The sequence below is a fragment of the Poecilia formosa genome, unplaced genomic scaffold, assembly GCF_000485575.1.
Source record: "Poecilia formosa unplaced genomic scaffold, Poecilia_formosa-5.1.2 Scaffold7, whole genome shotgun sequence".
In the NCBI taxonomy this organism is placed as follows: domain Eukaryota; kingdom Metazoa; phylum Chordata; class Actinopteri; order Cyprinodontiformes; family Poeciliidae; genus Poecilia; species Poecilia formosa.
The window spans coordinates 3,063,279-3,088,955 of NW_006799946.1; the positions used below are offsets into that span (position 1 = coordinate 3,063,279).

General features: G+C 38.8%; 1 protein-coding gene across 11 annotated transcripts in view; it reads right to left on the bottom strand.

The window, feature by feature from the left end:
- The window catches only part of tanc2b (tetratricopeptide repeat, ankyrin repeat and coiled-coil containing 2b), a 163,286-nt gene that overhangs the window by 78,296 nt on the left and 59,313 nt on the right, over positions 1 to 25,677 (bottom strand). For 10 of the 11 annotated variants that reach the window (XM_007571585.2, XM_016681555.1, XM_016681530.1 and 7 more), the window contains 2 exons: positions 8,196 to 8,267; positions 4,262 to 4,441 (listed from right to left, as the gene is read on the bottom strand). In XM_007571585.2, coding sequence (XP_007571647.1) covers positions 4,262 to 4,441; positions 8,196 to 8,267 — 252 coding nt within the window. The remainder of the gene's footprint in view (positions 1 to 4,261; positions 4,442 to 8,195; positions 8,268 to 25,677) is intronic. The other variant, XM_016681541.1, reaches the window with a different exon arrangement.

Sequence of the window (25,677 nt, forward strand, 5' to 3'; positions counted from 1 at the left end):
CTTGAATAGTATGTCCTCAACAGTCCACCGCTCTGCTTCCCTGCAGCCAATCAGGAGCTGCGTAGAGAAGAAGTCACTGACGGGCTGCGGTGTGTTGGGAGAGCCACTGTGGACGATCAACGTGCGGCATTTTTTAAGTGACTTTCTTTAATTTAACAAAAAATACTGATGTTACAAAAACATCAGTATAGCAGTCTCAAAAAGTTTAAGGCTGCTTGAATCTTAAAACTTTTAGTTCCAGGCAGCTAGATTTTCTAGTGATATTCTGATTGTAGCAAACGCCGCCCACAGAAGGAGACATTTTGACTTATCGTTATACGTGAACACGGCGTCATCTTCGACATTCTGCTGTCATGCAGAGCATGGAAGCGTAAAGACCTTGACGGGGTTTTATAAGCTTCCAGCTGGAGTCTGGAGTCCCTCTGAGTCACCCACACAGACTATGTTTGTTTTCTGATTGAGAGAGCGAGACAGTTGAATCATTTCATTATTTTTTGTTGCTTTAATTATTAATATTGATTTAAGGCTTTCAGATGTTGATAAAGCTACAATAAGACTTTTCAACTCTAAGGTGTTTTAATGTTGAGAGCTTGAGGACCTTAGAGGATCTGCTGTTCGACAATCGCAACTCATTTGGACAACAACAGATTAGAAAAAGTACAGCCTAGACCGATCAGCCTCGATTGTCGCTGCTATATTCAATTTGTAGAGTCAGAATCTAATGCATCCTGCCTTGTGTCAATCGTTTAGGCTGTTGGTGGCAGTATAATGATGTGGGGCACACCTTGGTCCCTTTGCAGCCAGTTAGGCATCATTTCATCCCTTCAGTCCAACCAGGTGTTCCTACTGACCATGCACCTCCCCTTATGTCCACAGTGTACCATATGGCTACTTCCAGTAGGATAATGCACCATTTCACAAAAACTCAAAACATTTCAAAGCTTTTACGAAAATAAAAACGAGTTCACTGTACTCCAACAGCCTCCACAGTCAACAGATCTCAATCCAATAGAGCAACTTTTGGATGTGGTGGAACAGGAGGATGTAATGTGGAGTTCAGCCGAAAAATGTCCAGTTTTCACACTAATATGAAGCAACATTTTTTTTTAGAAATGTCTATAATACCTTTGTGAATCTATACCAAAAAGAATAAAGCTGAAAGAGGTTTCTAATTAATTACCAGAAAAGTGTACCTAGTAAAGTGGCCAGTGATTGTGACACATACTCAAATGTTCCATAGAAAGAATTTCCACAAAATAAACAAGCTTTATGCTGTTTACAAGCATAAATCTACTTGGTATTATCTGTTGTTGAATTCAAATAGCTTAAAATTGCAAAAATACCTTTAAGGGAGGTTCGAAGTAAAACGAAAAGCACTAAAATATGTTTCCTTTAGGGGTGTAGATCAAATAGGTATACAGAGGAAGAAGACAATGTTAACAGTGGAAACATAAGGTCAGTTTTAAGATATGAAAAAATTGTCAAATCCTAAGCTGAAACTTAAAAATATGAAAAGCGCCCCCCTAAGACAAGCTTCACCTGCCTGGTGTAATGTCTCAGGCCGGATAATGGCACACGTGTGCGACAGTCCAGCAAAGAGACCTCTCCCTGTGTCGGCCTCAGAAATAAGAATAGAACAAATGAGACAGCCCAGCAAATCATTAATCAGGCTATTTTTGGCTGTCAACGACGCCGGTACGTACACAGGTGTTTATACACACACACACCCACACTGTGGCTCTGAAAAATTCACTTTGATACCCACAGATGAAAGCAGAGCTATGGAGTGAGGCTGCCATGAACCATTACAGACAAGAAAATGAAAACAACTCAGACAAGCCAAGAGAGAGAGATAGAGAGAGTGAGAGAGAGAGAGAGAGAGAGAGAGAGAGAAATAACAAGATTTGACCCGCTAACACTTACTTGTTCCGAATTTAAGATCTTTGAGCTTAAACCCTTTAAAAGCAGCTTTTCTTTGAATCTCTGTTTGACTGTTAAAACGAAGGAAAGTGATGCTGCGTTTCCTCTAAACTTGCATGTCCCTTAAGAGACTATAAACCATTCCGTATGATGTCAAAATCACACTCCCTGTGGCATATTAAGAATGATCTAAAGAGGGTGCGAGTCTGGTGCGCCCTAGTGGTGATTCCTGAATCAAGCTTCTACAATCCCACTATGAAAATACAGAGGCATCCAGAAGCATCCCTGACCTATGAAGCGACTCTGTGTGAAGACAACACAACGTTGTTTCTAATTGTAAAATGGGGGGGGATGAAAGTTTTAAAATCTTTTCAATTAAAAATCTGAAAACTGTGCCAAGCATTATTCAGCCTGTTTTACTGTGATGATACCAAATAAGATCTGGTGCAACCAATCGCCTTGATAGTTCGGAAATAGAGTCAACTTGTGTGTAAATTAACCTCAGAATAAATCAAGTCGTTTGAAGGCCTCAGACGTTTGTTGGAGGACGTTAGTGAACAAAAAGCTTCGTCAAGACCAAAGAGCACAACAAACAGATATGGAAGAAAGTAAAGTTTACAGCTGGGTAAGGTCTAAAGTAATATTTCAAGCACTGTACATCTCAAAGAGCACTGTTCAATCAATCATATAAATGGAGAGTACAGTACAACTGCAAACCTACCTAGATATGACTGTACATTAAAACTGACAGATGTGGCAATAACATCATTGACCAGAGAAGCAGCCAAGAGACCCCTGATAACTTTGGAGCAGCTGCAGAAATCCACAGCTCAGGTGGGAGAATCTGTAGATAAGACAAGTATTGGGTTGCAGACATTTCTGCCCTTTCTGGAGGAAACCAATCACTAAAAGAAAGACAAAAAGAGGTCCTGTTTGGGTAACAATGCAGTGGAAACATCAAGCTTCTTTTGTCAGATAAGACCAAAATGTAACTTTTAACATATATGTAAATCTAAAAGTTGCAAAACTAACACTGAACACTAACCCTATGGACCCAAAGCAGTAGCAGTGTATTGCTATGGGTATGATGATGTTGGAGATGGATTGAGCTACACACAGCAGTCCAAAAAAACACAAAAAACAAACAAAAAAAAACAGCTTGAGGCTGTTATGGTTGAAAAATGGAAGAAACTTGACGGTAAATTTAAAAAAACCTGCGATGGGAAAATTAAGTTGGGAAATCCAAATTGAAAATCCATCCATCCATTATCCTAGAACACTTAACCTTGCAGGGTCGTGAGGGGTGCCGATGCCAATCTCCAGCGGTCAACGGGCAAGAGGCAGGGTACGCAATGGACAGGACGCCAGTCCATTGTAGGCCAACACTCAGACATACAGATCAAACAACCATGCACACACACACTCACTCCCAAGGAGAATTTAGAGAAACCAGTTAACCTAACCGTCATGTTTTTTCGACTGTGGTAAGAAGACGGAGTACCTAGAGAGAACCCAAATACGCACAGGGAGAACATGCAAGCTATGCAGAAAGACCACAGGCTGGGACTCAAACCAAGGACCTTCTTACTTCTTTCCTCCTACTTCACAACTATTCAACACTGACTGAAAAGAAACCGTGGTTGTAGCGTCAGTAAATATTTGAGGCACTAGATGTCTGAGGCTCCGCTGGCATTGGGCGAGGCCTGGCAGTCGATACTTCGTTTCATAATGTGAAATCTGATCCGATGTTAGGCTTCAGATGTGCTGTGCTGCCTGGTTGTACCAAACCCACAACGCTCCCTAATATAATAGCAGAACAAACATGACACAGTCTCATAATCCAGCTAATGGGGAGACAGAGCGGAGGCAATTTCCCACATTCTCTGAATGTCAGAGATGAGTGTGGACGGAAACAATTAGTGAGAGGGGATAAAGAAGATGGAGGAGGACAGAGCTGACCGCAGCTTGGAGTCCATCAGCTGTTCTTCGCAATGCCAATTAGATTGGGCTTTAGTGATTACAAGAATTGGAAATTGCAGTGTTTACTACAAGCTTTATTATTCTTCTCAGCATTAGTGGGTAAGTGATCCAGTAAGCGTTTACTGCTCATTAACAACACACCCCTTTTTTTCCCCACTTGGACACTTAAAAACTCACAAAATCCGACCTGAATTGGTGCGGTGGGGTTCTGTACTCAGAGTGGTATGAGTTAGGTTAGAGGAGGGAGAAATAGCATAATGGGACTTTGGAGGAGGACAGTTACAGAAAAAGACATGAAAAACCGAGGTGAACTTAGCTTAGCCCACATTTGTGTTGACTGTAATTGTCCCGCCAGCGGTACCTGTGAGTTTCTTCACCGGCTGCAGCCTGACACCGATGGCCTGGTGGGCGAGCAGTGGGGAGGAGGGCAAAGAGCGCGACACGCCCTCCATGATGCGAATGTGCTGCATGCCCTCGGTCATGGAGAGCGGGGGAACGGCGTAGTCTCCCTCGAAGGCACAGTCGCTGTCTATGCTGCCACCTTCAGAACAGGAGAGCGAGAGATGTTTGTCTTGAACGGAGCATTAAAAATGCATAACACTGCGATGCTGGTGGGGGAGATGCAGGATCAGTATCCGCTATAGAAACAAAGAAACGCCACAAACACATTCATAGAGATGGCATTTAACTGAGAAAATGGCATTTAATTCTAAAAAAAAAAAAAGGTTTTAGTTAAATCACATGACAAAAAATAAGGTGGACAAGCAAATAAAAATATACAATGATGTTAAGAAAGTGCAACTTGTTTCACTTCTATGGTTTATTGCATAAGAACATCATCATTTGTATTTTACCAGGTAGCCAAGGTTAATAAACTCAGGTTTGTTTAAAAAAAAAAAAAAGAAAGAAATAACATGACAGAATACACACTAACTAAAAAAGTCACTTCCAGAAATATACAATCGAATCAAGCCAATACAATCCGACAATATAAACAGAGTAAAAAGTCTTTAAATTCACTTTATAATGCAAGCTGGTGAAAAAGTTTTAACTCTGCAGCAATCTCCTCCAACAGTTTGTTTCTGTTCCTCCAAAGAATAAAGTGGCATGGTATCTATTTCTCTTAATTTTGCCATTTTGTTGTACATTTTGATTTAATTGGAGAAGGTTTACCCTTATAATCCAACGTAAATCAGAGTTAAGCCTGAACTTATTCATACTTATGGAACATTTAAGTTTAAAATCAATATTTTCTGATTATTAATGTTCTTTTTCTGACCACAAGTAGTTTAAACAAATTGGAGCAGCCCAGACAGACTCCTGACTTGAACCTGTTAGAGAATCCGTGGAGGAAGCTAAAGATTAAGGTGATGACAAGGAGGCCTTCCAACCTGGTTAAAATACCAGTAGAAACATGACAAAGACTTAGTCAGTGGTTTTAAAAGGGTTTGATTGATGCAAATAAAGAATTCTCACAGTTTTTAATACCATTCAGAATAACATAAAACAGTACTATACATTTTCTTTAAATAGCACCTATATTATTAACATCTATTGTTTTATTATCTTTTGAGAGATCTCCATTTCATTTTTGTGCGATAGCAAGTTAAATTAAGGTGACTAAGCAAAAAAATGCTTTGGCTTTAATATAAGCAGCAGATTTTTTTCCCCCCCAATGATTAAAACAAATGTTCTGACAAATCCTTCCAACTCTTAGCAGTGTTCAATTAGCAGTTAATTCTTTTGGGTGTTATCGAGTTGTGTTGATTGTTTTCTCCTTATATCTTCAGCAGCTGTATAAAGTGTATGCTCTTTAAATGGAGTGTTTCACCACTGGATTGTCCCTGGATCCTATCAGTGCATCATCTGTATTGAGTGTAAAGGCTAGCATGACCTAAAAGCAGAAACAGCCCTGCAGGCAACATGTGCAGCTTGCATTCGCTTTTCTACAAACAACAGCCAATGCAACCTCTAATCTCACTGAAAAACAATACTCCACATTTCATATATAATAAAGGGGCATTTTCTAACCACATAAAATGTGTTTAGAAAGATCAAAAAACAAAAAAGAAAAGGAAAAAAAAAGAGCACAGTCATGACCATGCGACTGTTTCACAGTAAAGCTTTCACAATGAGCAGTAATTGCAGGGTATAACCAGCCGCTCGCCATCTTTAATCAACTCTGCTCTGCTTCGAAAAGCATAAATTATAACAATTCGGGATTCTTAAAAAGATTACACACTTCACATTATTCAGTTTTAAAACACCTTCAACGGGTGGCTTTAGATCCCTGCAGAGAGGCTTGCCAAACTAACTGGTCAAGCTACAGTTTCACATCACGCAGCAGCTGCAACGGTGGGACAAGAAGTCATTATCAAACACCGGTTTGTGACAAGTCCCAGAGGAAGTCTGGGTGGCTGTTAGAAGCGGCTGCTGTGAGAGCGAATACACATGTATGAAAACATTTGGTGTGAATATCAAACACACACACACATACACACACACGCACACACTTTCGTCTCTTTGTGGCTCTGGATTTGCTCCAGTCATTCACTTGGAAAAGAAAAGGGGAGGGGGAAAAAAAATGGGAAAACAACAGCCAAGAGTCGTGGTTACTTCCAAGAGTATGGAAATTGTCCACATGTATGCAGACTGTGCAGGGAAAACCAGAGAGGAAACTTGGTATTTTGGTTGCAATTATCGCTAGTCCAGATCCAACTCGATACTTTTCCAACCCAACCCCCCAAAAAACGAAGAAACCTCTCAGTTATTCTGTCACCAACCAATTAGCAACCACAAGACTAAAAAATGCAACATTTTACTATAAAGACAAAGTCGTTAAAAAAGTAGAGAAATTTATAGGATGATTTTAGGATTGACTGTTCAGTGGAAATTTAAAAGCCAGCCCTTTTTTCTGGTCAGTGAAAACCCCATGTAAGTGCTATCAGTTCCCACTAACCAGACCACTCTTCAGTGTCTAAGTTAATACTGAGGGAATACTATTAAATGTTAAGAAAAGGGAAGCACAAAGATGTAAGAAACTATCTGAAACACAGAAATGCCGTCTGTTCACAGATAACAGTTCAGGATGCAGTTAATTTCAGCACCGATGTTTAAAAGTTTCATCAGAGGAAGCACAAGTGGTGTTTAAATAAGTAAAGATGACGGCAAAAATATCTGAAGAAATAAAAGAAGGAATGGAAAAAAAAAAAAAAATCCTTTTTTTTTTAATCGTTAAAAATGTTGCTTCACAGTGAATCAAATACTTCCTTTCAAATCCTAAGAGTTGCTTATTTCAATAACAATGATCTTTCAGTAAAAAAAAAAAAAAAAACTGATGTGACTTCTGCATTTTACTATCCTTTAAAAATTCTCATTACCACCTCGAGGATTTGACTGCAGTTTATGATTTTAATAATGCAGACGCCTCTCTAACATTGAGCTGTTTTAAAGGAGCTACATTATTTTGCAGTAAAGTATACAGCATTCAGACAGTTTGATGTTTAGATTATGCAGAGAGCAGAAAAAAAAGCATTTTGTTATGTGCGTCTCTTAAAAAAGAAATGTAATTTGGAATTTTGCAAAGACTTGGTGGTTAGAAATCAGCCACAGACTCTTTAATTGGTGCATCTCTAATTAAGAAAAAGCAAAACACCGGACGAAGCAGTACATTTTTATTTCCAAAGAAAGTCAGACAACCAGTCAGTAAATAATATGTGTTGAACTAGAAAGCTGAAAATCGTTCTGATCTGGGGCAAAGACTATACAGCTGGAGAGAGAGCACCAGCCACACTTGTGGGGTGAAATCTAAAGAATCAAATAACTGAAGGGCAAAATGATGGTGTTTTATTTTAGACCGTGATGAGAGATGTGCAGGAGGGCCTCTCCAGGCCTTGAAATGAGCACAAAAACACCTACTCATCAAGGTGCTTAGTTCAAAACATGCACAGAAGGAGGGGGAGGCGAACAGCACAGCATCAGATTTTTGTTGCTCACAAAATTTCCTGCAAAGCCCAGGCATTTGGACCTCTGCAATAAACAGCCTGTTTCCCAAGGAAAACGCTCAGATTTACAGACAGAATTACAGGAACATAAAATTCATACAGTTCTGTCCCTGTAAGTATAACTTCATTTCCAGCAGTCGTAAACTATTTTCCTATAAAGCTGAGTAAAATACAGCCCACTAAACCAAAACTCAATAGACTCCCTGGGCAAAAAAAACATTAAGGGAGTCTGAAAAAGAATGGTGAGGAAGAAATAAAGAAGCAAGGACACGGAAAGAAACCATCGTTTACCTTGGCCAATGTGGCTCAGATGAGGGTCCAAACTGGGCGAGCGGGGGTCTCCAAAATCGTCGCTCCCACCATCTGCAGAGGAGGAGCAGACAGAGAAAGATAGGGAGTGAGCGCGAGGGTGAGGGAAGCAGGGCGAGGAGGTCCGAGCCAGCAGGAGGGCCACTTCCTCGTCTCCGATCAGCCAGGTGTGTGATCGGAGAACTCCCAGCAGGCTGCTCACGCACAAACTCTCGACACCCTTCCTCCTCGGGCCCAAATGACCCCTGATCGTTGCGAAAGGGGACCGCGGTGCCATGCTCCACTTTTTCTGGCTCCCCATGTTTAAAAAGAAACAACTAAAGGCTCTTCTAGATAAGAAAACTGCTTCAATTACAGTCGATGTCGCGTGCAGTTGTGATGAAAGCTACAGTCAAAAAGCTCAACGGGCGTTATGGTTCACTAAAAGAAGATCAGCATTAAAAAAAAAAAAAGTGGGCGTTTCTCTGGATAGATGCACATCAGGGGAATGATAGGCGGATCAATCAGGCCCAACCGAGCAAAGAGGCAGATGAAGCTACAAACGAGAGAGGATCAGTGGATTGTTTCATGATAAATCGTTAAGCAAGGAGCGTAACTTCAGATCACAGGAAAATAATAGAAAAACTGACCAACCACATTTATAATATGCAGGTAAGGATACAGACAGAGTCCAAAGAACAACACCGAAAAACCTGGAGAACTGATGACCAGGGTAAAAAGGTTAAAATAAACCCACTGGGAGCAAAGGAAGTAGTCGGGGTCACATTGTGTTTCAATCACGCATCACACCATCAACTCATAAAACCCAAACAAATAATTCAGTATTATCTCTGCCTTCACAGATTCACACAATGTTATCCAGCAGCCGCACAGTGGGTTAGATTGGCTCGCTGGTGGAAAGATCAAGCTCGTCGATGAACTGATAGAATAAGCTGTGGGGCATGACTGTGTGAGAACTGGGTCGACCTGACACTGACACCGACTGCAGAGCCGGGGTTACTCGGTTACCAAATATTTCTGAGGTTCAAATTCCACATGTTCAGACTCAAAGTTTGAGAGTTACTAGTAATTTTGAGACCCAGTCCTCAACACCTCTATGATTTTATTCCAGATGGACGACGGACGGATGTCACTTTTAGACAATGGATTTAGGAATAAAGTTTGTGACAAATATTTTGCACATTCTGTTTCCTTTTGTCCACAACTGCCTTGGACTAGAAGACGTCTAAATCCAACTCCATACTTTTTCAGAGTTTTCCGGATTGAACAAAATTCATGTAGCTATCTGCAGATTATTTTTAATACTCGTTTCCCATGACTAATGAGCCAAATTTACAACTTCGAATGAAAAAGGAAATTACTTAATACGCCAAATCATGTTGTATATCAGTGGAAATCAATGTGGACGTTAAAGATACATGAAGTAGTGAAAAGAGTTACATGCAGGCTTATAAAAAAAAGAGAGAGTGAGAGAGAGACAGAAAGAGAGAGAGAGACAGAAAGAGAGAGAGAGAGAGAGAGAGAGAGAGAGAGAGAGAGAGCAAGAGAGAGAGAGGGAGAGGTGAACTTAAGGCACCATTAAAATAAACTAAACACTTTGAGGCACATTTGATTAGCAGCCAAAAACAAACAAAAAACTGAGTCACACTGAAATTTTACATCTGAGGAGGTATTAACAAGTAAATACCTTCATTTATGAACATGGTAATCTCATTTAAATTTACACTCATACTGAATTACGCCTGAAAAGTTACAATGGCTGCTGGAAATGAAACACATCCAGCCTTCTCAGTGAGAAATGAGTTCATGCTCCCACCTATATAGGTTTTGGAAGAGAATAAAACGCCTTTTATTAACCAAACTACAAAATGTTATTATGCGTGGTATAATTTTCATTCACCTACATACACTGCTCCTCTCTAATTATCAGTGATTGCTGATCACAGAACAATGATTGCATGTTATTTAGCACTGAATTACAATCACTTGTCTTTTAGTGTACTTTCCATCAAACATTAACTTTTTGTGCCATAATTAAACATTAGTTATTAGTTAACAGTTTCGATTAAATTAAATTAATTTCATTTTTTATTGCTTCAACGGTTTTGATTTGGCCAATACTTTTCTTTAAGAGCAATATTTGTCATGAAAATATTTCAATTCAATTTCTAATTTCAAAAACATACTTTTTAAAGATATACTGTTCAGTTTTGTGTGCCCGTTTCTGATCACTGGTGTTTAAGTTGCTTTGACCTCCTTGTTGCAGTTTTTTTTTTCCCCCAGTTAAGGTTGCTCATTAAAAAACATAATGTGAAATTATATGAGAACAGCAATTGATAAAGGTTTTCCTAATCTTTCCGCCCTGAGCATTCATTAATCTTTAATGTAAGGAACAGAGGCAACACAGGAAGCTGTTGGGTTTTATACATTTTAAGACAAATATGAAATTATTAACTAAGAAGTTGGTATTTTAAACTGGCCTTAGCAGCTTGCGCTATCAATTAGCATGATTAGCAGCAGCCTCTGTTTCCATATAGAATGCAAGTCCCTATTTTACCTGAAATTTCCTAAAGGCCACCTTCATTTAAACTACATTTAATGATGAACAGAAGCTAAAACCTTAAAGTGATAAAACAGCAAGCTTACTATATTGTGAGGGGGTATAGTATTATTTACTCAGAGTGCTGCTCTCTCTCCCTCTTAAGCAGCTTGAATGAACCTCAAACATCTTAACGTGGCTAGAAAATAAGACTTCCCTTTTATGCAACTAACTTTGCTTCCTTTCCTTTAATTTTATATACCGTCCTGTTACTGAAAATCACTAATCTCACCAGTCTGAAAGAAAAGTGCACATTGGTTTTACTGTTCAGTTTTCACATTTGATCAATCACAAAGTTTAAACTCATCAATATTTTAATTTTTTTTCACTTTATTTTTCCTTTAGATAGTTCTCAATTTCAGTCTTATGCAGTAACTTTTGAAAGTGATAGGTCTGAAGACAATAAAAACAAAAAAATCAAACTTTTCAAAAAACATTATTTTAAATGCTTTCACCAAAATGCAAACCCTTTAAGAAATAGCATGTAAACTTTAAGCATGGCAATTTACTGTTTCTGTTTCTGTACATTTATGCTCTGCTAGAGCTAATAAGGGCACACATATCACTGCTTTGGCAGAAGCGCTACAGTTATTGGCTAGGATGTGAAAAGAACCCAACAGTTTGTACATGTGCAGGAACATCTCATACAATTGCAACACAAGTGTTTAATCAAAGAAGGGTAAACTGAAACCTTTTGAGATCATTCTGTGCTAAACGGATACACGCACAAGCTGTTCCTGGGTTTCTGTCAACATCTGAACTAGAAGATGGACTCGTAAAAATAAAGGGTGGAAAAATAAAAGCTAAACTGGAAGAATATTTAAAAAAAAAAAAAGTAGCTTGACGGTGAAAGAACCCAGAATTTATGAGTCCAGAGACTTGCGTCCTTAAGCTTAATGAATTCACTCGCTGACAGCCCCATGACTTGGCTGTTTGGTTCAGCACCTCAGCTCTTCTGTAGTTTATTGCCACTTTGGGACCTTAAAGTTACATTGCCCCCCAAAACAAAACTAGGTCTCAAAGTTTCTTAGCAGGAAGAAAAGCAGTACACTAATTAAAACCCAGTTACTCACCATGTCATGGCCCATTTTTCTTACGCTTCATCAAAATAACACAAAGTATGCCCATGAGTAGTAATCACTAGAGTCTAAGTAAGTTTCATGCATTTTTCCTGGTAGCCTTGTTGGTCCTAATGAGCACTTGTAAACATACTACATACAAAAATGGCTGCAATATTTGAAAGTAGCCTCCAGGAGATCCCCTTGACCTTTGTATTCACAGACTTACTGATTAAACCACAAAAAGATGTTGACATTGCTTAAGTTAAGTCAGCAGAATTAAAATGAGGGCATATTTATCTTTTTAAGCAGATCTTCCACAATGCTTTAGGGTTCACCTGTCAGAGTTTAAGGGCATACGTTCTGAATGTTATATATTTACAGTCATATTCAGTAATTTGGAATATTATTGAAACAGTCCTTTATGTCAGAAACTCAATTCACCAAGTGAAAAATATTATATAGAAAAAGGAGACACACAGACTAAGGTTTTCAGGCTTTTTGATTTTGATAATTATCATGATTTTTCACATACTCCTAAATTAAGCACATTTGAAGACGTCTGACTAATAAAAAGTGACTCCAGAAATGTTACAGAAATAAATGTTTAACAAGTGCTTTCAATCTGACAAATGAGCCTCATCAAGACTTTTATGTTCTAATGTATGAAACAGAATTTAAAAACATAAACAAAACATGTCAGTGTATTGAAGGAAATACCTGTGGTCATGTAGTTGTTCATTGATTGGACAGTTTTCTTGAGACAGTTGTCAAAGGAGAGTGTGAAAATGAACGCTAATTATTTAAGACAACACACAAATGAGTACAAGCCTTTGTTTGAATTTTTTTTATTTTTTTTGTAGGGAGTTGACAGTTTTGTCGAGACAAAATGTAGTCCTTGCTCCATTTAACGCTTTTTTTATTTTTGTTCTGCGCTGCATTATTCTAATCAAGTTTGTTTTCTGACTTCAAGAATGGATGGCATGGTTGTGAATGCCAGAACATTTTTTTTGAAAATTGTTGGGATTTCTTTGCACAAAAGCCGCTGCATTGTGATTAAGAATCATGTTTTCCTGTATAACTTAAACTGAAGCTGCAGAATAATATTGGTATTTTATTGGAAATCACTTTCTTGGACAACACAACTATGTTGCTGATTCATATCCACCTGTGTGAAAACATCTGCAGGCCTCAAAACAAACTCTGTCCTAATCAGGTTTAATTTTCATTATAGCTGCATTAAAATCAGATTCACTGTAAAGTGGAGCACCTTAATGAATCACACTGTGTCGACATCTGCTCAGTTCTAAACTTAGCAGAAGTCTTCATTAGCACGAGCCTCAGCGTGAGCTAACACAGAAATGTCTGCATGGATACAAAAGATAAACACACACGCACACACATCTTCTGTTGGAGAGCTCGTTAAGAGCCCATTCTCCTCCGCTGCTGTGATCTGGGCCTGATCCACCGCAGGAGAGCGGGTGGGTTCTCACATCCTGCCAATGTGCAACAATAAGAAGCCACTTTCATCCAAATCACTACACATAAACAAGGAGAGAAGCAAAGATCCTAGAGTTGAAGAAATAATGGCTACACTAGTTGCATTTTTGGATTTATGTTGCAGTACACCAAGATATTGATGTTTCTATCTTTTCTGCAGTTATGTGACAAAATATCTAACAGACATTCAATGTGTAGTGCTCTGGATTACATTTTAGTTCTGCTTTTGGTTCTGGTATAAAGACGATTTCAGAACAGCTGTGGCTTGGGATCCGCAACTCAGACATTTGTTTTGACAAATTCAAGAGGAAAGCAGTGATTGAAACGCAGCAGGATGGCATAATCATGACAATAGAAAAGTTCAAATACAGACTCAGCAGCAATTTTAGTCATTTCTCTAAAATAAGACAATAAATATTGTCTTTGGAGATGATTTAAAAATGTGTGCCAGAAATGCAATCGGCTTAGTCAGGTCTGATTCACAATGTTTGTCAAAGTTTTCTCTCGGATATTTTTTTTCCCCAAATAGTGTTTGTGTAAGCATTTTATATACAGGTGCACAGCTAATAAAAATGAGGATAAAATACTTTTAACATTTCTAGAATAGTGTGTTTTCCCTCTGTTTGTGCTCAAAGCAGAAAACTGAAGTAACATTTTCTTCTACAAGTACCTCTCAGCTTACAATACTGTGGCATTCAGCTACACAAAGACACTATATCCTTCTGCAGGCTGTTGTGAAGCCCATTTATAAATTTCAGACCTTTTTAGTGTACTTGGAAATTTGACGATGATAGTCTTAGGGGCAAAAATTCAAGCTGTGACTTATAAAGAGTGAAAACAAAACATTTCAACGGCTAAATGTGTGTTTTGGTAAAGAAACGAGAGCTCTTTGGAACACGCTCGTAAGGAATGTATTGCAAAACTAGTTTGAAAAAAAAAAAACTAATCCCAACCCTTATAACTGCCTAACCTGTTGATTCAAGAAATTAATGATAGGAACTGTCTGACAGCATGAAGAAGGCTGAAAGATCCCAAAAAAGTAACACAATGCATGCTCCAATCTCATGAAAACAAATAAAGTTAAAGTTATTGGCATCTGCCAGTCTGAAAAGAGTTACAAAGCCATTTCGAAGGCTTTTAGAGTTCTGCGAGTTGCAATGAGAGCCATTATTCTAAAAATGCAGAATGCGCGGAAGAACATTAACCCTTAATAGGAGTCATTAGCCTACTGAAAATACTATTCTAATGACTCACACAGGAAATCACAAACAACACCTAAAGCACTGCTAAAGTGACATTGATGGGAGCTCCCAGGTCAAAACCACAGTGGACGAAAGATATCACAAATACCGAATTCACATCTGCCAAAACAATCCTCTGGTGATCCCTAAAGACATTTAGGGGGAAAAAGGAAATTCTTCAGAAGAAAAACACCACACTGACAGTCAAATATGGTGGTAGTAGAGTGATGATTTGGGGCTGCTTTACACCTTGGACAACTTGGCACAGCTGATGGAACCATGGATTCTGATCACTGCTCATTTGGGTTACGCAGCAGGACGACGAGTCAAAACATGCTAGCAAGTCCACTTCTGAATGTGTCAAAAAGAACGAGAAGATTATGGACTGTCTTAATCTGGGGCTTCAATCCAACTGAGGTTTTCTGGTATTACCTCCGACTGGCTATTTACACTAGTTCAGTCACAAAGTTGGGAAAAATTCAATCTCAGTAATGTGAAAGAATCATTGCAAATGATCACAAATGCTTTATGGCAGTTGTTGACACCAACTGGGGCAACAACCAGTTCTTAAGTTTCAAATAGGCGATTCTGGTTTGAGTCAAACACACCTTCATGTAAGTACAGCACCTCATACCAAACTGAATGGCTGCATTCATGCTGCACTAAATAAACAGATGTTGGCAGGTTTCCTACCAGAGTAAAACCAACTTAAGTGGGAACTATAGAATTGTAATTTTCACAAAAAAGGAATGTTAAATTTGACATGATCAAACTATTACTTTCTTCTATTATGAAGTTTTAATGCATACCGATTGGAGAAAATTCCACATGACAGCCAATCAGTCAAGTCTTAGGCGATTTGAGGGTGATCCAAACGGATCTGCAAGGCTGAGGGTGTGAAGTGTTTGTCACAGGCTCTATTACCTGCAGTGACAGGCTAAAAGACAACCCTGTCAACTCTTAAGAAGTCTGATATTGAGGGAGGACAGGCTGCAAGTGGGTCGGAAGACTCCCAGGAGAGAGAACATAATGTTATGGATCATTGTTGTTGTGAGTCTGTGTGGATGGTATAATGCAAGTGCACAGGCAGCAGTTTCACAAGCTGTTAACTGGAGGTAGGACAATGTCTATATCATTTTTGATTAATGTGTGATCTACTCTTTTACAGAACAGAAAACTGGTCAGTCAGAGCGCAAGCAGGCAAAACACAGGACGCCGTGTGGGTAGTAAACAGATCTGAACTTTTCCGAGGCAAACCCCCTGTTGAAGTGAACAAATCAACAAAAACAATGTTGAGTGCACAAAATGGGTTTTCACAATCTCATTTTGTGCATCATAGATATAAATCCAATGTAAAAAAAAAAGCAAAAAATAAAAAAGCAAACATACTTCCCCTTCAGTTTTTCAAAGTTTCCTCTTTAAAGGGTCATAAACAAAAGAAATTGTGCTTTCTAAAGTACCAGCAGGGCAAATAATGCAGATGAATCTTTGTTGCCGAAGCTGTTGCTTCCTTGTTGTGCCTGCAAATTGGTTTACCCGCAGAGAGCAAACTGTAAATCAGTGGCATCTTCCAATTTACCAACCAGCAGCAGATGCAATAAAAGAAGAAATTTCCGTATGCCAGTAAAGCCCAAAGTGTAACAGGGTTATGTCTCTTTGTTTTCTTTATAAACTGGAGAGCTAAAAAAAAAGAAAAAAAAAAAGCAAATACCAGGGCAGGTCTTACTGTATATTTTAATGATTAAGCTCCATAAAAGCTGCTCCTTTAGTTTTTTTTTGTACCACTCTTTCTTTGCTCTCTTCCAGTTTGACCAACCTCAGTTGGTTTAAAGTCGAGTGACTGAAAAATTGTTTCTATTTTTTTTTTATTTTAACTATTTCAGTTTAGGATAATTCAAAAAAGCGAGCTCTTACTTCACCACAGCTTTGCTGCTATTTACTTTGTTCAACCTACTCAGTTTGCGTTGTGTTTTTGTGGGCTATTTTTCCTGATACATTTAGTTTCATTATTAATATTTTTGGGAAACACTTTTAAAAGTCCTTACATGTTTATAAAATGGTTTATGGATTGAGCGTATTGGGACATACTCATATTAAATGGGTACTGACTATTTAAAGTAGGCAGCGCAAGAATAATTAGAACAGTCTGTATATATGTGCGTACATTTTTAGACATATTTTCTATACTCCAGTCATTTTAAACTCTGCAAATAACTACATCAACTGGAATATGAAAAAAATGTGATTCTATTCATTTGCTCAGAAACTGATTCATCATATAGATTCAATATACAACCTAGTCAGAGACTTCAAGTATTGATTTATGTCAACCTTGATATTGTAGATCTGATTTTAAAGAAATTTTATGCAAGATTGATTTAAAAAAATGGATATCTGGTGCAGGAATTGTATCTCATGAAGTCTTTCTCTTAATTACAGAATCAAGAGAATGACTTCTGACAGAAAAGCGACCAACGCCCTTTCCAAGCAGGATTGACCAAAAAACATAATTGCTACACAAGCTGTCTACTTAGAGAGCACTGCTTCCAGGCTTAGTAATGGAAAGTTGAGTAAAAGGTGAAAATGTGGTTGAAAAATCTTCTTTTCAGATGACAAAAAAAAAGTATTTAATTTGGTCCCAGAGTTTGGAATCAGAGAGGAACAGAGTGCAAGCTGCTTGATGTCCAGAGTGAAGTTTCCAGTTTTTTAGGGAACTATGTCAGCTGCTGTTTTATTAACCGTCTACTTGTGCATTTTGTTTTCCCTGTTTCCCCAGCTTACCTGCTCAGGATATCACTGGGCTTGGTTACCGTCAAATTGGCCTGATCTAAACCACCGACCCACAGACAAGCAGAGGGCCACGATTAAAGAAATAATCCACGCAAAATTAGCCCTGTCTAAGAATATTCTACACATTTTTTTTTTTCAATATTACAATTAATTGAGATGCAGTGGGCATTTTTTTAAACCAAAGATTTGGCCTTAACTTATCCAAAACACAGAACAGAAAGTGTAGTCTTGGCATGAAGGAACACTATACCTTCCCCCTACCCTACAGGAAAGCCTGGAGCATCTCCTATCCTGGCCACTGAGGTTCTGTACAACTGAAGGACAGCAAACAGCATGGTGGCGGCGACAGGCCAGAGAGGTGACGCATATGAGAGTGGCTGAGTGCGTCAGGCTCTGGCTGACAGCACCACGACTCAGCAGTGTCCTGGATGGATGGAGGTGTTATGATGGAGGAAACAGGAAGAAATGGAGAGTGTGTATGTGTGCAACAAAGCGAGTGAAACAGGAAAAAAAAAAAAAAAGAACTGATATGCCCCAACTCCTACGCTGCCATTTGATGCTGAATAAAGCTATGTTGCAGCACTGAGTGGGTGGGATTCGTTTAAAACATATAAAAATAAAGGCGGTGAATAAGAGTCTGGAAAAAATGAGAGGGGCTACATTAAGCCTCTCCTACCTTCAGACTGAAACACCACTGGGGTTACCTCACAGAGCACAGAAATGAAAAAGCACGCAGCAAAAATAACCAAGCGGAATTGGATACATATTCAGCTTTGTGTGCTCTATCACAAACAAGAAGAGGACAAAAAGAGAAATAAAAACTGGATATGGCTTCTGGTCTGAAGAATTTGTTGTTGCATATTTTCAGGTTGCCTTTCTTTATCTGTTATAAATGAAGCAGCTGACTGGCCTTAGGAGGTACTCCACCAGGTAAAAACAAAGAAATGAAAATTGATAACATCAGAATGCTTGTGCTAGCTTTCTAACATTAGCTAGAATTAGCTAATGTTATCCAAGTATAAAATTAGAACGCTAGCTAATGCTAGCATTCTATGTTAGAATGCTAGCATTAGCTAGCATTAGCTAGCATTCTAATGCCAGCATCTCTGTTTTGTCATTTATTACAAAGATTACAGAAGGAAGTCAGTCAAAAAGGAAGCAAGTAAGCAATCAAACTAGTTTTTATAGAAAGTAATATGCAGTTAAAGTTGGTTAACTGGTGAGACACTCATAAAATCAGATCTACAATAAAAATGTGTTTTTCCAGTTAAATGTGGTTGGTGTCCCTGTAAATTCCACTCTATGTTCTGCCTAAAAACTCAGAAAAACAGAGCACTAAAAAATAATTTTAATGCTCTATTGAACATATCAAGCTCCTGACTAATTGTTTCAGGACTAGTTGAGCTATAAGCAAAATGCAGAACATTTGAAAGCTTGCTGTAAATGAAACCTGGCATAGTGGTGCATTTTTTTTCTTTATTTAGAGCAACATCATCCCATGTTCCCTTTGACCTCAGGGTGTTTGCAGCAAGAGAAGGGGAGTGTTCAACTCCCGCTAAGCTTGCAGATGCCACTTTCTGCACCGGCGAAGAGTGTTTAATGAGAAAAACTTGGAATCCTCATGAATTCACACAGAGAGGCTGGGAAGAAAAGGAGCTCCTGCTGCAGTCACAGTTCATTCATTATTGTGGATGATTTCTACTGGCTTTTAAATTGCCTAATGACTGTGAGGAATATTACCATACAGCGCTTTTAGAGGAGTGCTTAAAATTTGCTTCTGTTGCTTAAAGCGTTCTCCTGTTATTACGACAATTTGTGAGCTTAGGAACGGAAATTTGTAACACACTCAAATCTTGCTTCTTTTGGAAGACGTGGGAACTTTTACTTACATCAGGTGAGCAAAGTGAATCCTGTACAATGGAACTATTCATACAATATGGGAGAAAAAAAAAATAAAAACTCAAAATTTCTGTGAACGATTTTTCGAAATCTCCAAGATTTAGAATGACAACGGATATTTTACACAAGTCTGTACAAAACGTTTCAAGTGTGAACTTAAATCCAAGTGACCCACTGTGCCAGGACCTTATCTCTGAGTAATGCTTAAATTGATCGTAAGATGGTAAAAATGTTTTATAGCCCTGCATTTAAACTTCAGATAAATAATTTCTCTCAGTCATTATTGCAGCATTAAATAAATGCAAACAATTCGGGTCATTCTAATTGACCAAACAAATCAATGAACATCGCAGTTAGTCTGATATTGTGCTAGACAGTGCATGCAAGCTACTGGTTTCAATGTGATATAAGAAATGCTTGTTTCAAAAGTTATCTGCCGCCCAGAGCGCTGAAAACAAAACACAAAAACCTAAACAAAGACCCATAATAAAAATAAGTCTCACTGCTTTCCTATGAGCCACTCTGCGGTTATTACTCGCTGCATTGTTACGCACTGGTTCGCCTGCAGCACTAATTATTTTTCCTGTTTATTTCAGACTGTTGATAAGTCTACTATTAGATTTAATGAAAAAGAAACTGCCAAAGAACAAACGAGTTCACTAAAAACGAGTTCTCTAAATTACATACCGCATTTAGCTCCACAGATCACAGAGGTCGGCTAACATAAATAGGCTGCGTAAAGTTCAAGAAATTTAATAACATTCAGAGAAACAGGCTAAACTCTATCCAGTGTTGATGCCACGGCTCCAGGCGTCGGATTTGCGCACGGTGACACGTATAAAGACCGAATCCTGTCTCGGGGAGTTGTGCAGAAGTCAGTTTTAGTTTCCATGGACCGTCTACAGGCTGCATGACTAATCATTCTGTTGAGTGGCTATTTGATGATATTCATGTTGAAAGAGCTGCAACCCTGAAATTAGTCATCATTTAATGGAATTCACCGTAACGGGGGGGATGCTACTTTTCACCAACACAAAACAGCCTCAGATAAAAAAATAAAAAAAAAAGAAGACCGATTTTGGTTAAAAAACTTCAAAATGAAAGAGTACCATTTTCAGCTTATTTCTGTATTTGATGATTCAAAGCTTCTTATGCTTTTATTTGCACAAGAGATACCACTTCCCTTTGTGTGACACCAGCTGAATATGAAAAAGGGGGTAGCAGATAAAACACAGCGTGCAATGACTCAAGCACAACCAGAGGCAAAGAAAAGCAACAGCGGTAAAGGCGCTGCACCATGTTCGACAACAGCTGGCCAGGGGCAGACGAGTGAAGTGTCATTTTGAATCTTGCTCGTCAGTCTGCAAAGGAAAAGCTATGAGGTTGCGGGGAACTAACAACCAGAAGTTGAAAATGACCAACGGGAGCCCAGAGAAGAAACAAAAAAAAAAAAAAAACGAGACGGAGAACGACTAACGGATAACGCGTGAAGGAAGACCGTCGCTCGCTCCAGCAGTTCTCACCCGCAGTGATGCAATAACTCACTCTGTGTTCGGCGTCACTGTGACGACAGGAGGTGGAAGAAAAACCACATGTGCTTATATACACGCAGATAATGCCAACGCGGTATACTTGAAATGCAACAGACGAGTCTGTAAGTGAAGGCGTGAAGGCCTGAATAATGAAATGGACATTAAAAAATAAAAGGAAGCTGCAGAGGCACAGCAGACACCAACACTTCCACAGGGCGTGGAGAAAGTAGGCTAATGTCTGCGGCTGCGTATCTTTTATCACCAGTATGACAGCTTCACCATATACCGGGCTATATTTAGAGGTGAGAATATATATGTGCACATACATTGAAATGGACCTTCTTCTCCATTCACATAAAAAGAGGTAACAAGTCAGTTAGAAAATGGCAATTTTCTGATACGCTTGATGAAGCGAGTAAGATTAAGTTCAGATAATACATTTAAAAACTGCTGAATAACTTGAGATTTTGCTGAATGCAGAAGTCCAGCGAAAAGTGTGAAGCTTAGATAGACTTCAGTTTAGCTTATGGATAAGTGTGTGTCTGTGAGAAAGAGACACTTATTAGTTTTGGCAGATCCTGCTCTGATGCATCAATTTTTTATATAAAGGGTTGCCGTCAGCTGGGCACTTAATATTGCGTGGCAGGAGACCATTAAAGAGACAAGTGGACATCAAGAGATGGGTTTCGTTCTTTTAAACAGTGTAGAAGAAACAAATACATTTGGTTTTTGTTAGCAGCGGGTTAGTTTAATGTCTCCCCACCCCCATTTAGCTTAAAGTGAAATCTCAATGTAATGAGGCAATTAAATTGAGAATTAAATTATCGAAATCTTCTCAAACACTTCTAAGAACAGAATGAAACCACGAAGGTCATGGCTTGTACCTCACCCTGAGCTCTTATAAATAAATCAATCATTAGAAGCTGTTCAGAACATGCAGTCTGACTCTGCATTCCCTAGACAAGCAATGTCTGAAAGATTATGATTTATCCTATTTTTTTCTCACTTATTTATGAATACTTGTACTTGGATTTTTTCACACCATTTTTTTTTTCCCCAAACACCTCTCTTACTGTAATTAACGTGATGTTGAACCAGATCAGTCACTCTGGCAGCATTTGCAAAGTGTTTGTGACGCAACAGCTCATCCATTAACTGGCACAAAACACAGCATTAAAATATCACTTCAGTCGACGACTTTCTCCCATCGTTTCCTGTCCAATTTCTCACTCATTTTTACAATTCTGCAGCTCATATTTTGGGGCTGTCACAGTATGACAATTTCGCATCGTTATCATTGTGTTCAGGGTGCATGCACTTATTACCCGGAGCTGATTTTATTGCACTAAACAGTTTGTATTTTAAATCTACATTTGATTGTTAGTTGTTGTTTTTTTTGTTTTGTTTTCAGGCTGTCAAAAAGTGGAGCATCTAGGCTTGGATTCAGGATCTCTCAATTAGAAATGAAATGCCTTCACTTGATGAGCGACACTCTGAGACTGCGTCATGCACAAGAAACATGCAAGTCAGAGATGTGTAATGTATACAAGTCCTGGTTTTATTCTCGTAGTTTTAGAATTATTGTATTTTCCTGCCAAAAGCAAATGAAACTCCGTTGCTCATGTGCCTCCGAGATGTTTTGTTAGCGCTGCAGGGTTGCCGCATCATGAGTAGTTATCTCACATAGGTGTAGTAGCTCTGGATAGGAACATTATGCAGTTTTTCTTTCATGACACCAAACTAATCTTACTCAATGTTTAACTTTCAAATAAGAAAACTTGGGTAACACTTTATTCGAAGGGGCGTGCATAAGACATGACATAACACCTATTAAGAACATGAAGGAGTCTTCATGAATGTTTATGACTGTTGTCATGAAGTGTCATTCGGTAAACGATGACACTTTTAATGCAAATGTGCATGAAAAGTTGCATTAAGGGTGTCCAACTTAGCATTATTTGGCAAATAATTACATTTTTATGCAAGGTTGTATTAAAGCGTACGTTAAAAAATCAAATAAGAGAGCCAGCTTTGCATTAAGTGTCATTATTTGGCAGCTCATTTTAATTGAGCTTTTCAGACGTTTGACTAAAATGTAATTGTGGTTCAGCCCCAGTCAAAATCAGGCCTGTTACTCCAAGAAACACATTAATGAAAACACAGTGTATGCTCTCAGACCCATTAGGATACGCTTATAGCAGTGAAAATAGTGCAAGTTATGATTCAGTATTTTACAGTTGACGTTTGCCAGTTTTGTGTGCGTGTCTAATTACATGTTTATGTTGGCGCCCACTGAAAATATATTCATATTTTAGCTTGGTTAAACATTACATCGCATAGTTATTGCGGTTTATATTTTTTCATGTTGGATTGGAGTTCAGTGATGTAAATTGTTAATATTTTTAATAAAATCTCCTAATATTTTGCATTCGTATCCAGAGCAGTTCTGTGTTTGAGGCAGACCAGACAGTATGCGTCCGGTGTGAGAGCGGTCTAATGTCAATGCTTGGACTTGCATTTGCCCTCCAAGAGTTGAGACTGGAGTTGTGTTTTGGAAAAAAAGAAAAGAAAAAAAAAAGCAGATCTCTAAATATCTCTGCTACAGATGATTGAGTTGGGGCTAAAACATAATTACATTTTAGTCACAAGACTGAAAACGAGCTGCTAAAGATAACTCTGCTGTTTACCTCTGGATGAGAGGAGATTACATTAAAATGATTTGCATCTGTGCTGGTGTGAACAAGCTATTTAGCAAAAAACAAGGGACTTTTCATTCTGGTCAAAGAATGGATAATGATAAATTCATACAGCAATAATCACCATACATTTTGCACAACTAAAAGATCTGAGATAGCCAACACGCTGATCTAGTGAGTCAAAACCACTCAGAGTTCTGCTGTCCATAAACTGGAGAGAAGGAAAGGCGGAGGTATCAGACAAAGGAGATTTTGCTCTAAATGCAAGACGAGAAGACAGATACCATGAAACAGAGACAGCAGCGGAGGTGCATGTGGCCGCAATGGGTTTGCAGTCCACGTCTCACAGTTGTGGTTCTCGCAATTACTGCTTTTGTGAAAGGAACCAACACTCCCCTTCGCTAACACAGCAGTGTACGAAGGGGCAGAGAGCAACTCGCAGGATTCCGGCTCAGTTTATTGTGAACATTCCTAAAGACTCGCAAAGTAGTCGCTCTGTTTCTCTTTAAATGTTATGAAAACAAAAGTGATGAATGTCAGGATGAATGGTTAGTTCAACAGATAGACGGTGGGTAAAAAAAAAAAGGTATAATGTTTCCAAAATACATGCTACTTCCATACTTCTTCCTGTTCCTGTTTGAAAATCCCAACACTGTAACATTGGCATGCTAAGTAAGTCACGGCACTTCCTGTTATTTAAAAGTTTGCGACATTGAGCAACCATAATAAGCCCATCCAGATCAATAGTCGCGATGAAAGACACTTTCCTGGGAAAAATAACAGGATGTGGATGGGGAAAATATATCTGATGTGGACTGAAAAACATACAAATACCTTTATAAACATAAATTCATTTGTGTCCCATTTAATCAAATAAAAAAAAGAGTTACTTTATCCGTTTTCTCCATAAAAGATTTGTATAAGTGACAGCAAGGTCCACCAGGAAGCAAAAAGATGACTAGAAATTAGATTTAAAAGTGTTTTAGCACCTGCAATTATGAGCATAAATGGATGATGAACGAGCGGAACGAGTGGGACTTGACAAAAAGAAGATGAGGGGGAGGGACGAAACAACCACTCCAGAAGGAACGAAAGGAACAGAGAAGCAGCAGGAAGGATGTGAAAAAGAAGCCGTGATGAAAATGTTACAGCGCACAGATTGACAAAAAAAAAAAAAAGAAACGAAGGAGAAAGAGGGAGAGAAGTGGCCGAGTAAAAAGGAGAAGACAATGATGGAGGAGAAAATTACTCGAAGGTGGGAGCACCCCGAGGGCATGAGGTGGACATTTGGTTATGAGATGATGCGGATAAATTGGGAGGCACAAGGACTTGGGGAACAGAAACGAGAGGGGAGGGAGGGAACGAGAAACAAAGTGGTGAAGACTCATTAGCCTACGCAGGGCTGGTACATTAAGTCTTCCCTGCTCTAGTGTTTTATCGCCCCCACTCCCCTCTCCTTTTGTTCTCCAGAAATATCCGAGTGGGCGGAAGAGAGTGTGTGAGGAAGAAGAGGAGAGTTGGACTACAAGTCAAGTGATGACAGAGAGGCAGAAAACAGGAAGACGTGTGACAAAGAGTGGAGAGGAGCAGAGAACAGGCCTGGTGTCTGAAGCAAAGTAAACAAAAAAAAATAAAAGAGGCTCATCTCAATAACTTATAAAATCACTAAGTAAAAAAGTTAAAACTCATATGTTTTACCAATTCATTGCACAAAGACTACACATTTGGCAAATTTGTTCTAGAAAAAAAAAAGGGGGAAAGACATTGCACCTTGACTTTATTTATGAGATTGGACAGACTAAAAGAAAACGGAACAAGACACAGCTTACCAAATTTTTGTCAGCTGGGAAACGATTTACAGATCTCTGAAACCAATCTCAGGCCATGCTGAGCTTGGTTTCAAATCAGTCCATCTTTGGCCTCTGGTTTGAACTGTAGCCTTTTTGTCAGTGCTGCTGTCTCCCATCAAAGACTTCAAACTTTAAACTTTCTTTTTCAGATTTGAGGACAGACCACCACCCTGTTGATGCTCTCCTCTTCACCCCCCCTTACCCACCGTCCATGCCTCTCTTCCTTGCCGCTTCTGTTTATTGACAAACCAAAGAATATTGGAAACAATCATCAAAAACAATCAATTATGCAGAAGAAA